The sequence below is a fragment of the Seriola lalandi genome, unplaced genomic scaffold (genome assembly GCF_002814215.2).
Source record: "Seriola lalandi dorsalis isolate HSWRI2012SDOR001 ecotype SW California unplaced genomic scaffold, Sedor1 jcf7180002054572, whole genome shotgun sequence".
Classification (NCBI taxonomy): domain Eukaryota; kingdom Metazoa; phylum Chordata; class Actinopteri; order Carangiformes; family Carangidae; genus Seriola; species Seriola lalandi.
This window is the reverse complement of record NW_019525125.1, coordinates 797,472-813,208: the sequence shown is the minus strand read 5'-3', so window position 1 is coordinate 813,208 and position 15,737 is coordinate 797,472. Positions and strand designations below refer to the sequence as shown.

The 15,737-nt window shown below is 40.6% G+C and overlaps 1 protein-coding gene across 1 annotated transcript in view; it reads right to left on the bottom strand.

Moving 5' to 3' along the window:
- The window catches only part of nos1 (nitric oxide synthase 1 (neuronal)), a 36,878-nt gene that overhangs the window by 10,326 nt on the left and 10,815 nt on the right, over positions 1 to 15,737 (bottom strand). The window contains exons 4-17 of the mRNA XM_023417181.2: positions 15,497 to 15,634; positions 11,351 to 11,496; positions 10,648 to 10,810; positions 10,255 to 10,346; positions 8,156 to 8,297; positions 7,907 to 8,046; positions 6,800 to 6,974; positions 5,654 to 5,755; positions 3,394 to 3,588; positions 2,826 to 2,911; positions 2,090 to 2,234; positions 1,028 to 1,132; positions 886 to 944; positions 651 to 767 (exon numbers count right to left, since the gene is read on the bottom strand). Of these exons, the coding sequence (XP_023272949.2) occupies positions 651 to 767; positions 886 to 944; positions 1,028 to 1,132; positions 2,090 to 2,234; positions 2,826 to 2,911; positions 3,394 to 3,588; positions 5,654 to 5,755; positions 6,800 to 6,974; positions 7,907 to 8,046; positions 8,156 to 8,297; positions 10,255 to 10,346; positions 10,648 to 10,810; positions 11,351 to 11,496; positions 15,497 to 15,634 (1,805 nt within the window). The remainder of the gene's footprint in view (positions 1 to 650; positions 768 to 885; positions 945 to 1,027; positions 1,133 to 2,089; positions 2,235 to 2,825; positions 2,912 to 3,393; positions 3,589 to 5,653; positions 5,756 to 6,799; positions 6,975 to 7,906; positions 8,047 to 8,155; positions 8,298 to 10,254; positions 10,347 to 10,647; positions 10,811 to 11,350; positions 11,497 to 15,496; positions 15,635 to 15,737) is intronic.

Below are 15,737 nucleotides of genomic sequence, written 5' to 3'. Positions count from 1 at the left end.
AGAAAGAGACAAAGATAGAGAGGCAGGTGGTGTTAAAAAAGAAAAACACAAACAACACACATTCGCAAACTGCCGCCACCGTAACCCACGTTCCAAACTCGCCCTTTCTTACCTCTCCAGAAGGCCCAAAATGTTGAAAAACAGCTGACGATTTACTAATACTTGTCCCGCCTGGTTTCAGAGTGATGTAAACATGATATAGACCGCTCCTCTGAGAGCAGACAAGTTCTGCTGTTCTTGCTGTGAGGCAGTCAGCCCACATCAGATTCAAGTTTGAGGAAAATTTCTGTTGTCTGCTCTTCTTTAACAAATCAGCAAACTGTCCACTGCAATAAGATTTGTCCCCAAAACAGTTTCACAGAGGAAGAAACCCACTCTCTCATAGAGTATGTTCAGGGTGAGAATGAAAATTTAATTCACTGAATAAATAAATTAAATTTGGAGATTTTGTTAATTGTTAGTTAAGTATGATGTGAGCATGTTGTAAAATTACAAACATTTTTTACTTTTATATTCCATGTCATTGTGTTAGTGGGAAAAAAGCCTGATGGGAAAGTGGCTACTTGTATCTTGTTTATAAGTATATCATTTTTTTGTCAAGCTTGATCACATAAACTCTGTTTGATATGTTCTAGCCTGGTTTTGTTTACCTGACATTAGCGAGAGGTCCGGTGCTCTCAAAGTTGATTCTGGTTTCTGGCTCATCGCTGGAGGACTTGCGAGTGTCAGAGTAGGAGGACACGCTGTTGAAACGGACCTTGTAGCTCCTGGACAGGAAGCAAAGGCAGAGAGATGAGACACATAGTTGTGTAACTCAAGGAAAATGAAAGATGGAAACTGACATGCACGGATACAAAGACAGGCGAGTTGAGGGACTAAACCCACTTTCTGTCCTCTGTGTTGGATGTTGGGTGGCGCATCTCCATTAAGGCAGCTCCAAATTTCTAAAGCAACAAAAGAACAATTGGTAATCTGCACATCTGTCCTGCGCTCAATGAACTACAGCTGTTAAATATAACAGATGTACCTCTCCATTTTCAGGTGGATCACCGTTGCCGAATGTGCTGGTCACCACTAACACCAGCGTCTCATGCTCCAGATCCACCACATCATATTCATCCATTGACATGACCTAAAAAAAAATAAATAAAAAACCTTAATGCTGAGTGAATCTTAGCCCCCCACATACATGGTGCAGTCTTTATCTCGCTCTCGTCTCCTAGACACACACTGCACACGACAGATGACTTGAGCATATAAATTAGGGCTGAACACACAGCCGTTGGCAGAGGAGGAGGTTGTAATGACCACTCTGTCCTCGCCTCTAACGAGATGATAATATGCTGCTGCCACACAACGAGCGTCCATGATGCATACCACTCAACATGATGGTGTTTGTCCGCTATGGACCGCGCTTACATTTCTCACACACACACACACACACACACACACACACAAACACACTTACACACACACACACTTACACACACACACACACAGACACACAACCAAAAGCGTGAAGAAAAAAAAACTGGGCTTTAGCCCCACGACAACTAAGATTTGTCCCCTAGGCGTTCACATCTGCCCTGCTATCCATCTACACACACCCACTCTCAGCATGCATGAATCTCTTCTTGTGTGATTGATCACAGTGGAAAAGCAAGAAGGGAGAATAAGATATGACCTGGAGGAAAAGCACAGAGTGTATGATTGCGAGCAGCATGGTTTGTTTTTTTTTTTTCGAACAGATTTGCACAGCCAGGGGTGCTGCAGGATCTTGTCTTAAACTACTGCACTGTTAAACGCTTCGGCGGATAAATCTTGCCTCCGACCCGTGGCACTTTAGTGCATGAGAGAAGAAGAAAAGACACACTCTCTTCTTCTTCTTCTACCCTCTCATCGCCTGTACTCAGCTGGCATCTGCTTGACTTCGTCAGCCAGAGAGCTGAGAGAAGGATGGGTGGGGGCTAGGTAGGATGTAGGAATGATGTCTTTGAATTCCTCCTTTTTCAATTAGATGTTGGTACAATGACACACCGGCTCCTGTTAAACTTTCGGATAAGATGATGCAAGGCGGGAGCAAGCGTACCTTTGCGTCAAACGCGTGCTTGAAGATTTCACAGAGAGTTTTGGCATAATCTTGCGATTTTCCCGTCTCGGTGGCAAAGAGTATGGTGGCTTTCACCCTCTTGGCCATGGCCTGGCCCATGAGCTTGGCTGAAAACTTCACAGCCCTGCAGAGGTGAGAAAGTAAGATGCACGGAAAACAAAGGACTAGTGATTCGAGGTCACAGTTTGCAACGTTTAATCTTCTGCAAGGATTTGGGAGACTCCCTCGTGCTGATACATCAGGTAAAACATTTGTTACTGAGCCATGGAAATTGGCAATGGAGGCTGCAGTGGTATGGCTCACTTCAGCACGCAGCTGACATTATGTTAAGGTAGCAGATTCGTGACAATTGTGATTACCTTAGCTTGTCATATCCTCAAGGCAATTATATTAATAGCAGAGCACACACACACGTGAGTGCATGCACACACAGACAAAACACTGACAAAGCTCTGATTACTCCCAGAGGGGTTGATTAAAAGAGTTTTACTGCTGAGCACACCAGCTTCCTTCCCATGTGTCTGTCAGGAAATTGATTACATGTTTGGCCGTTAAATTACCACACACACACACACACACACACACACACATCCTACAGCGCATTACCTTTCACATTTCAAGAGGTCTATAAATGCAGGAAGAAACGGCATCACTAAATTAAAACAATTGCATTGGATTGTTTTTGTCTAATGTTTCTGTGTGAGTGCATACTCACTTGGCAAGCTTCTTGAATCCAATGGCTCTCTTCTTTGTGGGCGTCCCATTGACTCCTTTCCAAACATGGGTATTCCAAGGATCAGGCTTTTGCATGACGAAAAAGGAAACAGGGTTCAGGCAAAGTCTTTGCATGAAGTTAAAATCCATTCCAAGATATTGAGATATCGTCAGCAAAGTGTTTTCCAGGAGTTACTTGGTACAGTGGAGTTTTAATTCACTATTTGCTGTACACACTTCCCTTTAATGTGCCTCGTCTACTTCCACTCCAGGTAATGATTTCCAACTTTAATTTCCTTTAATGACTTCCTTAATATAGCTTGGCAGCCAACTAATTTGTAATCATGAGAGCATGTCTATAATTGTGTTGATGCCCTCTGCCAAAAACACAAAATCCCATGCATTGCATTGTGGTCTACTGAAGCAAATGTTAGCGCAGTTAGTAGTATCTCTGCCTGTTGGTGAATTCATCCCGAGGGAAAATGTGCTTTAGATTTCCAGATTAGGATTATTTTTCACACATAGCTAACCAAATGGGTGATTCATGATCACATGACAACTCTTCTCACCTGGTACTCAAAGGACGGGGTGAGGCGGTAGTTGAGCATTTCTTGGTGGAAAACTGGTGTGATACTTCCTGACATGGGAGGCACAATCCACACCCAGTCTCCAGGACAGCCACCTCGCACCCGGTACTCATTCTCCATGTGCTTCATGAAAGACTCAGTAGCTGAGTGATGGTCTACTATGGTCACTTTGCATGACTAGAAATAGGGAGGGGAGCACAATTAGAAAAATATGTCAAATATGTACTTTCTTTTATACAGCCTATTACCTATTACCTTTACATTTCGCATTAATTACTCAGGTTGTGAGTCTAACTAAACAGACAGTATGTAGGGAATACTATCAAACCTTGCGCCGACATTGCACCTCTGTGAGGTTGGCAGCCCATGTGATCTGAACATGTATAAAACTATTTCAGTTCGTTTGTGCACACAAAATAGAAATCTGTGCTCAAACCATTTTTGAGAAATTATGTCAGTCCTAGCTCAACACCCCAATTTGTTTTCACCTTGCTTGTGCACATTTATGCAAACCACACAAACATCTGTGCTTCATTATTTCTCAAGTTATCACAATTTATTTATCTGATGTGTCATGCTCATTACTTGAGAATTAATGAAGCAACAATGTTTGTTTTGCCTGCATAAATGATGTGCAAACAAATGAATCACCACTTTGGAGTCATTTGGACGTTCATCGGGAGATGAGGCCCATACTTCAAAATATCATGTTTAATTTCTCAAAACTGGCGCAAACACAAATTTTGCCTTTTTTTTTGCCCTCATAATTTTGCTACTAATGAAAATACTTTTTATCAATATCCAGATCATACAGGATGCCAACTAGGGTTGTCACCAAAACCGATACTTCAGTATCAGGTCAATGCCACGTGGCAAAAAACGAGACGGTACCCGTTTTCTTGTGATATCAAAGGTACCGAAATTACTGACACTTGATGAGATTGATAGTCAGCCTCTTAGGAAGTAACATAAGATTGACATCCTATTGAGGGAGACAGTTGAATGAGGGATCAGGTCTCATTGTGCTCAAGCAGGATGTCATTAACTGTCTGAGCAACTTATCTCATGGTGCAAAAGTGACAGTAATCTACCAAAAACATGCGTAAAAGAACATTAACACTAATTACTGCATCACTGGCAACATTTTCACAGTTTCTCCGGCACATGCTCTGCCTCTGCCCAAGGGAGGATGAGGAACGTCCACTACTAGGCTGCAGTCTAGCCGCGATTACAAATGGAAGATGGCGACAAGTTCAGGCACACAACTTGGTCCAGCTGCAGCGCCCCGGCTCGTCGAAAGAAAAAGCCAGAAGAGTCGCGTATGTAAATATTTTTCTTTGGAGGCGGATGATGAGAGGTTGATTATAGACCCACAAAAGCCCGTTTGCCTTCACACTTTCCAAACCACAGTTGAAATAATGCTGTGCAATAAAAAGTTTACTGCTTATATTTTAGCAAAGTATTGTTTGCTTTAAATACTTGAAGGCTACATGCCACTTTTCTTTGTTTTTTGTTTTTTTTATCCGTATTTTTCAATAAAGGAGTGAAAGAGAAAGTACATGGAATTTATTGTGTGTGGTTTTGGTATTGGTATCGACTACTAAATTTCTGGTATCGTGACATCCCTAATGCCAACTATGAAGAGGTACACACTAAATTGGTGTAACATTTTCCTGTACACTCATCTTGTTAGTGAAATTATATCTAGGCCTCCTGAGCCCTTCAAGTGTCAAAAGGTCATTATAAACTATTCCTCAACCAACGTGTAAATATGGTGTCACGGACACACAGCACCACTGCTGAAAAAATTAGGGGAACACTGTGGTAGACAGCTATAACATTAAAGTGGTAAAATGTAGGTTTCTATGTTTAGTTTAGCTTCATTTCAAGATTATACTTAAAATGATACTGCTACCTGTGGTAGATCTGACTATATGTATTTCTAATTGTATTTTGGCAAAAATGTAAGTGTTTAGGACATAGTGAGCATTCAAATGGACAGAGAAGAAGTGCAAAATGCTGGAGAAGTTATCGAATCTAAGAAGTGATGTTTATATGGATATTTTCTTTTCCCCCTTTGAAATGTGATCAATTAGAACAGCTGTGAATCCAAAATGACTCAAGAATCAAGCTTCAAGCTTTTCAGAGCCCAAGAACGGAGGACAAGCGTTTGAGATTAATAGGATCTGTTTTGGTGTAGTATTACTTTAAATCTAGTATACAAACTTAAAGAGGCACCTACCTGGAAGCTGTAGAGAACAGCAATGTTGATCTCCACCAGCGCCTGGTCTTTCCAAAGGGAGGAAGTCTTCCTGGTGTCTAAGGCCATCTTGTTAGCAACCTCCTATACAACATAAAAAGAAAATTCAATAAGACAGTTCTGATATGAAAGTCACCATGCATGGTGTGCTGCAGATATGAGCTACAGACGGGTGACAAGTTAAAGGACAAACCAACATGAAGTGTCTTAGTAAAGTGTTGCGCCACCACGTGCCACCAGAACCTTGGCATTGATTCTACAAGTGTCTGAACTCTACTGGAGGGATGACGGAGGTGGAGAGTTGAAAAACTCCCATAGGTGTTCACATGCAAAACAAACAAAGTGACACCTAAGGAAAATAGTCTGACATTTCATTGGTCAAGGCCTGTTATGTCCATTTAGATTTTTCGCAGCCAAGTGTGATGTTCAAGTACGTTTCATGCATCCAGCAGGTGCTAGCTCATAGTAGTGGTTCAATCTCGAAAATAAAAACAAATTAGAAACATCATCATTTCTTAATGTTCTCCAATGTCTGACAGTGTTTCATTAAAATGAATGCCTTCAATCTTTTAACTCATTGAAGTGATCTCATTGTCTCATTGGCTAAAAAGTTTTCTTCTTATTTCACGCAAAGGATGTTACAGAACAAACCCCAAAGTACATTGTGCAAGCAAACAGCCCCCTTCACCAAATGCAAGCTCAATTTCCACACTTCAGATGTCAGACAAATCCACCAAGGCTGGCCCTGAAGTGCTCTTCATTTTAGGAATGGGAAACCCTCTCTTCCACTTGTCTGACTATGATACATGCAAAGATAGCAGATTGTCTGATCAGTCTAATTATGTGCCATATCACAAAGGACAAAATATCACACACGCACAAGTGAGTAAATACAAGAATATTTTGGCATAATATCAAAATTAACACTGTGTAATTTATGTAAAGAGAATTTGCAACAAAGCACACGAAGGCTTTATTTCTTGACAAGTGCTGTTAATCAGCTTCCTCCTCAGCGTGCCCAATTAGAAATAGAATGGCAATCTGATTGGGTCATTTGGTAACACGACACATGCTCTTCTTCTCTCCCCCTTTTTACAATGGAGTCTGTGTTTTGGCACGACATACTACCTCCAGAATGTTGTAGCGTGAGCTGTCACAGAAATCCCTCACGCCGATCTCCGTGCCCATGTACCACCCGCTGAAGGGGCAGCAAGTGAACTCCAGGCCGCCGATCTCCAGCAGCATGTTGGAGACCGCCGGGAGGCCGTACCACTTCAGGTCCAGTTCTTTGAACCACTCGTACCTGAGCAGAGCAAACAGGGGAATTACGGCTATGGGCTGGATTCATTTCAGGTGAGTCCTTATGTTCCCCACTGAGGTCAGGTGAATGTTTAACAATTGCAAAGTGCACAGTCATAAACATTTTTAGGAGCACAGTTAATTACCCCTGAGATACATGTCATCAAAAAGAAATGCAGCCAAAACAAACATTAACACAAAAGAAAAACACTTTTAACAGCTTTTCAGTGCTGGACAGAGCAGACAGGACCTCTATCTACCACCCTCCAGGGGGATTGATGACATTGCTTTCAGTGTATTATTTGCAGAGCTGGGTCTAATCTCATATAATGATGAGATGTTACTGGTGGTTGCAGCCTGTGCCAAGCTGATGCCAGAGCTGAGGGCCAGCTGATGCGGGGTATGGAGCAAGAGATGCCAATTTTTTAGGGGGAGTCTGGCAGGGAGCTCAGTGTGTCTGCAGTGATGTAGTGATAGCTCTGTGTGCATCTGTAGGTGTGAAAACTAGTGTAATACCCAATTCTTTACTGAGATTATGGGTATTAGATAAGCTTAATACTTAAGATCTCCAGGGCATTATTGGTCCAGGGTTTTCGTGCAGTAACTGCTATTTATTCTTAAAAGTAAAGCAAACACATGAGAGTAAAAAATAGGAGTAAGCTTGAAAACCGCACTAACAGGCCCCATGGTTACTACAAAATCTGGCATAGCAACAGATAAAGCATAGCTAGCTGTGCTTTCTGGGAACAATCAGCACAGTTGGAATGTGACGACAACCCAATCAGACTTTTGTCTTAAAAGTACCCCATTGTTTAAGAAGTGCTGTTAAGAGAAGAGTGAGTGGGTGGATGTCTTTTTGTAGCTGCCCTCTCTGCTCTTTTGTTTTGCCAGATTCTGTATGTTTCACACACACCTCAGAGAAAAGGAATAACTCACTTTGGGTGCACGATCGGCACCTCTAGGATGAGGTCTTCGGGGATCTCAAACAGCTCAGGGTCATTCCCATTGGCTTGCAGCAGGAGGGGGAGGACGTCGAAACGACCCTTTGGAGCTTTCCATCCCAGTTGCATGCAGATCTGGTGACCACAAGCAACATGTGAGCTGACAGTAGATTTGTCTTTCAAAGTGAGATGTTGCAGTTTTACCCCCCACGGAATTTAAAAAAATGCAGCTCCTCTTATGTACCTCAGTAAATTCAACATTTGCAGGGTCTCCCATGATCTGCCCATCAGGCTGTTTGTAACCAGCGTAACGAATCAGCTGACTGTTCCACACTCGAAAGTCATGTTTACCATCTGTCCTCTGAGGAAATATGGTGATGGCCGACCTATGAGAAAAAAAAAAAAAACCATGTAAATAATGTGTAATGTAGATATTCACAACATGTGCATATGTGAGATTATAACTAGTTTTAGTAATAATCTTATTACTACTCTAACAGAAACATCTTAGATCAACAGCATGTTAATCCCTGTACATACTGTAAGAGGGTGTAAAACAAAGCATTACATGGTATATTTGAATATCTAAGTACATTACAACAGATGGTTGGTATTGTTGTGCACATAATCTGCCAAAATGCATTCTTATTTATGTTATGTCAAAGGACTTACAGCAGGGCCAAAGCTTAGCTACCTTTGGTCGGTTCTACATTCCAGTAGTGTTTTAATGTCATGACTGGGTAAAAGTGTTAATGCTGCTAAGCTGGTTGTAAGTCGCTGAGGGGGGCGAGCAGCTGGTGTGAATCTGGGCCAGTTGTGCTTTGCAGTCTACATATGTAGGAAACAAATTTCTCAGCTTGGCTCGGGCGAATGGTGTAAATGAAACCAATAGCCATAGTCTCTACGATCAGACTGTATGTACAGCAAATGATACATTTCACTTTAATTTGTCCTCTTGTGGGCAACATATAATGTCGCAACTGGTGGTTAAGTGGGGTCCAATTTCAAAAAAAGGTAGATCACTTACACATAAGAGAATGAAGAGCAAAGACTGCAAGTTATTACATTATTTAACAATATTTGTAATTGTATTATCATTATTATTGTTATTAAATCGTAAAATCCAATTGGCCAAACGCTTTATACAGTAATAATCACTTCCCATACAACAACTGTTTGTTATTGGTACAACTTTATAATATGGAACCATTTATTAAGGAGTTATAAGCTGTAACTTATGGCTTTACTAACTATACTAATACATAATTTACTGAAGCTATAAAGACCATGTATGTATTGTTGTTTGCAAATTTGATGATTTATTGGTGACTTATTAAGAAACAGAACTACAGACTTGTTAACTAATTATACATGAGAAAACCAGTATTAATAAATGATCACAAACATTTTAACTGCATAATAACTAAGAGAAATTATAGACACACTCTGGCAACCCAATATTTTTCTTGTTAATCACTTACATTACTGATTAAACCAAAAGATATAACCTTCATAAATATACAGAATATGCACGTCAATATATTTATATATTATCCTTGCAATCAATACAATCTAATGACATTTTGACAATTTTTTTTTATTTATTTTTTTTTTTTTTACAAAATCTCATAGTTGCAACAAATATTCACTGAACCGTTGCCATGAAATCCACCACCTGAAAACAGTTGATTCATAGTTGCCCTGCATCATATTAAGGATCATCTCTGTAATATTGACAGGCGATTTTGACAAAACCATTCCTAAACTATAGCAACATGTCGCAACAGCACCATGTTGTTTATTTCTGTGCCTGTGTTTACTTATGTTGAAACTAGCCAGACTGAGAGAGCCACAGTCAGGATGATGTGCTGGCTCTTATCAACATGTGTATCCGAGCTGTCCCTCCGAAGGCCAGAGTAAGTGTAGTAATGAGTCAGAAGCTATCCATCATCCAAGAAGTAAATATGAGGTGTCACATGTGATTAGGACTTGGCAGAAAGTAAGCGAGAGCTGTGCAGGTCTGACAAATGACTGCTTGTTAGCAAGGTCCGCGGCCGCACCAACAGGGCAATGATTGGTGCTGAGACACTGACAGACTGACAATCAGCGGACAGTGTCAGATACAGTGTGAAGAGACAGAGCGCGTGCACTGACAGATGGGACAGCGGGTCAAGTCAGGGTAGTCAGAGATGGAGAAGGGTGATGAGAAACATGTAGCGACAGATGGGAAGAGGACCAAGTGTGGTAGGAGGAACACAAGCACAGTTGAACAAAAGGAAAAAAACAGACAACAAAAGGAAACAAGACTTGGGTACAGAGTTGAGCGGTGTGTTTATTTTTTACCTCAGGTTGCCTTTGTTGGTGGCGTACTTGATGTGGTTACAGATGTAGTTGTACATTCCATGAGCTGTTGTGCAGTCTCTAGCATCAAAAACCTGGGAGAGCACATATAAACACAAGAAATCAGAGCCAGAGCTTATGCACAGTAGGTGTTTTAAATAAATAAACAAAATACTTTTGCTTTTGGATTTGTTGTGTAGGCAGTGATTTGACTGTAAAACCATAACAATTGACTGGTCAGCTTTTTACTGCTTCTCTTGGATACTATGCAAAAGTGAAAATGCTAGTAGAAATGCAAAACTAACCGTATTCCGTGTCAAATTGTCAAAAACAGCATGGAAACAGTATATAGCATTGATATCCCAAAGCTATGATTTTAGGCATACTGTAAATCACCTGTAGTTTGGACCACTGGATCCTCCCGACACACCGCGCAGCATTCCTCCAGGCATGCTTGGCTCCGTAAATCAGCTCAGTGTCCTTCAGCTGGTATGTTCCCGAAGCTTCAATTTCCTTGGTGACCTCCTCCAGCCTGTCCACGTGGGCCTTAGAGCCATACCTGTGTGTAGGACAGATACACAAGAGCAAGTGAAAAAGATGTACATACATGCCTCTTAAAGGTTCTCTTAAAAAAAAAAAAAAAAACTGTGTTGACACATTGAGAGCAGGCACTGTTAATAAAGTTAAGATTGAGATGAACCACGAACAGGTGTAACTACTGTCAATAATTGCTGCATCTTGTTTGGGTAGAAAGGTTGTTTGAAAAGTCAAAAAAACTGTTATTAGAAAGAATTACTTTAAACAGAAAGTTTGGTCTGAACAAAAGTTAGCTAACTGTCCATGTTTACAGGGATAACTAGCTAACCCCAGGATAACTAGCTAAACAAGCTACACACTAATGAGCCAGCAGTTAGTAGCACTAACTACAAACATATGTAGCTATGCTAGAGCCACATAACCTAATAATATAACACCAATAATACTTGCTTTATCTTCATATGTCCTTTCTGTTTCACTAGGCTGCAAAAACAAGTTGTTAATAGCTCTTGCCCTCTGGAGTTTAGCTCTTCACGCTAAGCTATTACAGGCTAGCACTTGCCTTTTGATAGAGGTGTAGTACTGGTCTATGAAGTCTGTGGCCAGTGGAAGAAGCTCCTCTTTGGATCTGACCTCATCTGGTTTCCGAACGTGCTGGTTGGGCATCATCACAGAGCCAATGCAAACATTTTCAGTGCAGATTGGCATCTGAAAAAACAAATAAGATGACAGATGACGGGGGATTTTTCCAGGATGAATTCTGCTTGTTGATTTTAACTCAGTGCCAAGATATGACTGAAGAGCCAGGTGATGATGGCATATGGTGCACACTTCTCTGGTAATATATCTGCAAATATTCACAAAATTGACTTGCCAGTAATGAGTAACACTAACAATAGCTGCCATCGCCTGAATAAACACTTTTGATTGTGCGCATGACAAAGAGGTGTTAACTGGGTCTATTTCACTAACAAATTTTAGACATATTTCAGTGGCCTTCAGGACTTGTGTTCATTCAAAAGAGACAGTTCCTGCATCCATGTCTGTAACTGAACGTAAACTGAGCATCCTTTTCATTTACAGAAAGCTACAGAAGCAGAGCTATGACATGATCTTCTCTCTCTATTCATTTTAGATTAACTGCTCTTGGGTTCACCTAACCCTCAGGGTGCCAACCATGTTTAAAAATATATTTACCCTATACTTTATTGCGAAATAACCCTGTTAAACACCAAATTAAGCCATGATAGAGAGATTTTCCAATGTGTAAACATTAATATCACTACTCTTCCCAGGATAAAACACCAAAATGTGTCAAATATTAATGAAATAAATGAGAAAACACTCTGTATTTCAGTATTGAAGGCCAACAGGTCATGGTAGATACCATCCAGCAGCACTGAAAGGTTTTCAAATTTACCAACTCCACTTCCAGGTGAATCACTATGTGTTCCACTTGATTCAAGTTTTTTTTTTTTTTTAATAAGTTCCAGACTCTGAATGCATACAAAGGCTCATAACTGTTTTACAATTTCTTTCATTATATCGCTCACACATGGCTGGCCCGAATATTAATGAATGAGTAAGTCAGTGAGTCATGGATTGGTATCCTTCCGTTAAGCTGAGACAGGAAGAGAGAAAAGAGCGAGGAGGAAAGACAGAAAACAAGAAAACAGACAGATGCAAAGAGAAAATTGCTCATAGCTTGGGGCAACCTTGTGTGGTCAGTTTAATATGATTAGAGTTGAAGTCAGCTGTCACTTTGGTTCGCCGTAAATGCCTTCACCAGTTTCGAGAGATCGAGTGAGTGAGCAAGAGCGGACGACAGGAACGATAGCGGAGGCGTGCAGTCAAAGAGGAAATTTGACAATGACCCCAACGCTTCTAAAATTGGCTTGTTACACTGAACCACCCACTTGCACTGTCCAAACACACGGCGTGAACCAGCAGCCCGTCCAAAATAAACTTCCCTCCCGTGTTCTTTCCGACAAATCCAACCCTCGCTCGACAAAAACAGAAAGGGGAAAAACAGCTGGTGAACAAGACAATAAATACAATATCGTAGCCAGTCAACACAAGGAAAAAATGGGAAAGGAAATTGAGTGAGAATTTATGAAAGTGCTCGAGCAAACAGAGATAAAAATAAAAAGATAATTATAAGGAAAAAAAGAAGCTAAGAAAAGATAATTGACAACAAGGGAGAACAACAAAGATGAGACAGAAAAACAAGAAGAGTAAGAGGTGATGGAAGTAAAAGGGGGAAGTGGATGAGTAGAGCGAGGAGTGTTAAAAATAAAACAAAGGAATCACTTGTGCTCCAGCACGTCCGCTCATCATACTGCTCTGGGCATTCATGCCATCCAGCTGTCCTTTTCGAAAAAGGCGGCTCATCCTCGAATAAAGCAGCGTCTGTGATATATAATAAATCTGAAGATGCCATTACAGGGCCATTCATTGGGATGCACACAACAGCCTGTCCGATAAGTCACCCAAGTAATTAGGCTGCTGTTTGCTGTTTACGAACGGCTGCAGTGTTTTGGGGGATGAATGCTTAAACAGCCGAGCTCACCTTGCTTGGTACACTGGCTTACTAACTAGATGAAGAAACTTTACCTGCATAATAAAATGGAAATAAATGGATGCACAGAGCAGTTGATAGATGAATGGGGATTAAAATGTATCACCTTTTTTTAACAAAGTCTTTCCGTGTAGCTGAGGCTCAAGTTTTGGGCAATGACCTTACTTAGCTTTTAGCCACCATGAGAAAAGCATGGCACAGCATTAGTTGTGGGCTCAAAAAAGACATATGTTCATGTTAAAGTGGCAAAACCCTGCAGCGGCCACAGTAATTATGAAAGTTGTCCACCAAGAGCAAAGGAAGAAGTAGCGTGACATTATTACAGAGCCATAAAGCCCACATCCGGAGGGAGTCAGGGTGGATGGATGGGTCAACAAAACATTGGACTTTAAAACTGCAGCAGAGTACTTTTTGTTTCCTGTTTCCCACTAACAGCCATTGTTGGTTCCCTTTAACCATGAACCAAAACTGTCCCTGAACCAATCAAGTGTTTATTATTGTAACCATAATAACAAAGCACCCCAAATCTTAACAAAGCAGTGATTTTTTTTAACTAAAACCAATGTTTTTACAATGTTTTGAGTCAATGTAGCAACTTAACTAAACACTTGCTTACCCAAAATGAAACAGTATTATAATTTTTTCAATAATGACACCAGATCAGAAAACGTTTATATGAGTTGTTCTGGAGGGCATAACACAACAATTACTTGGTGTTTCTTTGTTTTGTTTGATTCTACCATGCAAAATGTGGGAAAGAATACCATTCTGTAGTGGATATGAAAGTAGTTACTGCTAAGAGAGATGGATGGATCAGTTTTGTTGGGCTGGTCATGCTACAAATATATAAACATATGCAGCATTAATATCAGGCATTTTTGGTTAAAGATATCCACCAAATGTCGCATGTTTGAATTACTCAGCATTGTTTTCTGAAAATACTGAGTCATTAAAGGTGCTGTACAGTTCAGTAGAAGAAAAGAAGTGATAGAAATAGAAACAAGGGTTAACATTGGAGTTGAAGTTTGATGCTGAACTCTCAATGTTTTGTCTAGACTTGTAAGTAACCAGCTGCTCATGCTAACATTAGCTAGCATTTTGTATTATTGTAGCGACAGCAAAACCTTACATATAGCATCTTTAAATGACCATTTGAGTCACTGTATGACCAACTGAGGTGTCATACAGTATGTGGGCGAGCTGACACTTTTTTTCTGAAGGTTGTTTCATACATAGAGTTCAGTAACTCCCCACTTCCTGGTTAAATAGTAGCAAGCAGAATCACAAACACTTCAGGCAAGCAGCTCTCTAATGTATGTATGGTTAGTGAGAAGCAGAGAAAAGGCACACCACGCTGTGCTATTATTCTTCAATCTACTTGACTTGCAAATTATTTGTTGGTAAGTCTGCAGGCTAAATGTTTGTTCAGTCAACCAAGGTACTGTATTTGATACTCATCAGTGCCTTTAAGACACTGTTGAAGGCGCAAATGATCTGTCACCTTTGTTAGTTGACCAACCGTATGAAAGCTCTGCATGTCTGTGACTTTATGCAAAGACTGACACACAGGGCTTCTGCTTGACTTGTTAGTATGTGACATCGTGTTAGGTTACAATCTGACATCATGTTTTCTTTTTTATCATGTGTCAACAAATTAACCAGTTAAAAAAGACACCACAGAACAATAGAAACCGTGTGAATTGTAATGCATATCAGTAGCTACACAAGTCCTATAATAAATGCTCTCATTGTGAAGCTTATAATCTTCAATTGTTGTTGACAAAAAGTAATCTCAAAAGAATTTTAAATGAAGTTGTTTTTAATACACGTCTGTTGTATTGTATTGCATTACAATTGCAGTCTTTCTGTTTGTCTGGTCACTTAGTGCCAATAGATTTGATCTTTCTCAATTTAGTAAAGGGTGTTAGGGCACGAGGACACAATAGCACCTCTGAGCCTTCATTGAGATTCAACAATGGCACAGAAACCCTGGCTATTATAGGATGACTTGAATCATGATATCAAAATCTTTCTCATCTTCTCCAGGATGGTTGCCTCAGCGATAAACGTAAACACTGCAGCAGACTGCTTTATTCAACCTTTAATTGGACTGATTTCCATATACCTTACCTTGCTGGAGCAGTGGTGGAGTGTGTCGCTGTAGACGGTGCCAGTCTCCCAGTTCTTGATCTTTATGAAACGGGGGCATTTGGAGGGACTGCCGTTCTGCAGCGTCTTGGTAGGTGAGGTCTTGCCCTGTTCCGGGGGCTGGAAAGAGGACACAGACATGTACGCATCAATCCTTACTTCATGCCTTTGTACTATATCTGGCTAATACATTCTGACCTCTGAGACACCTTTAGTGCAAGCT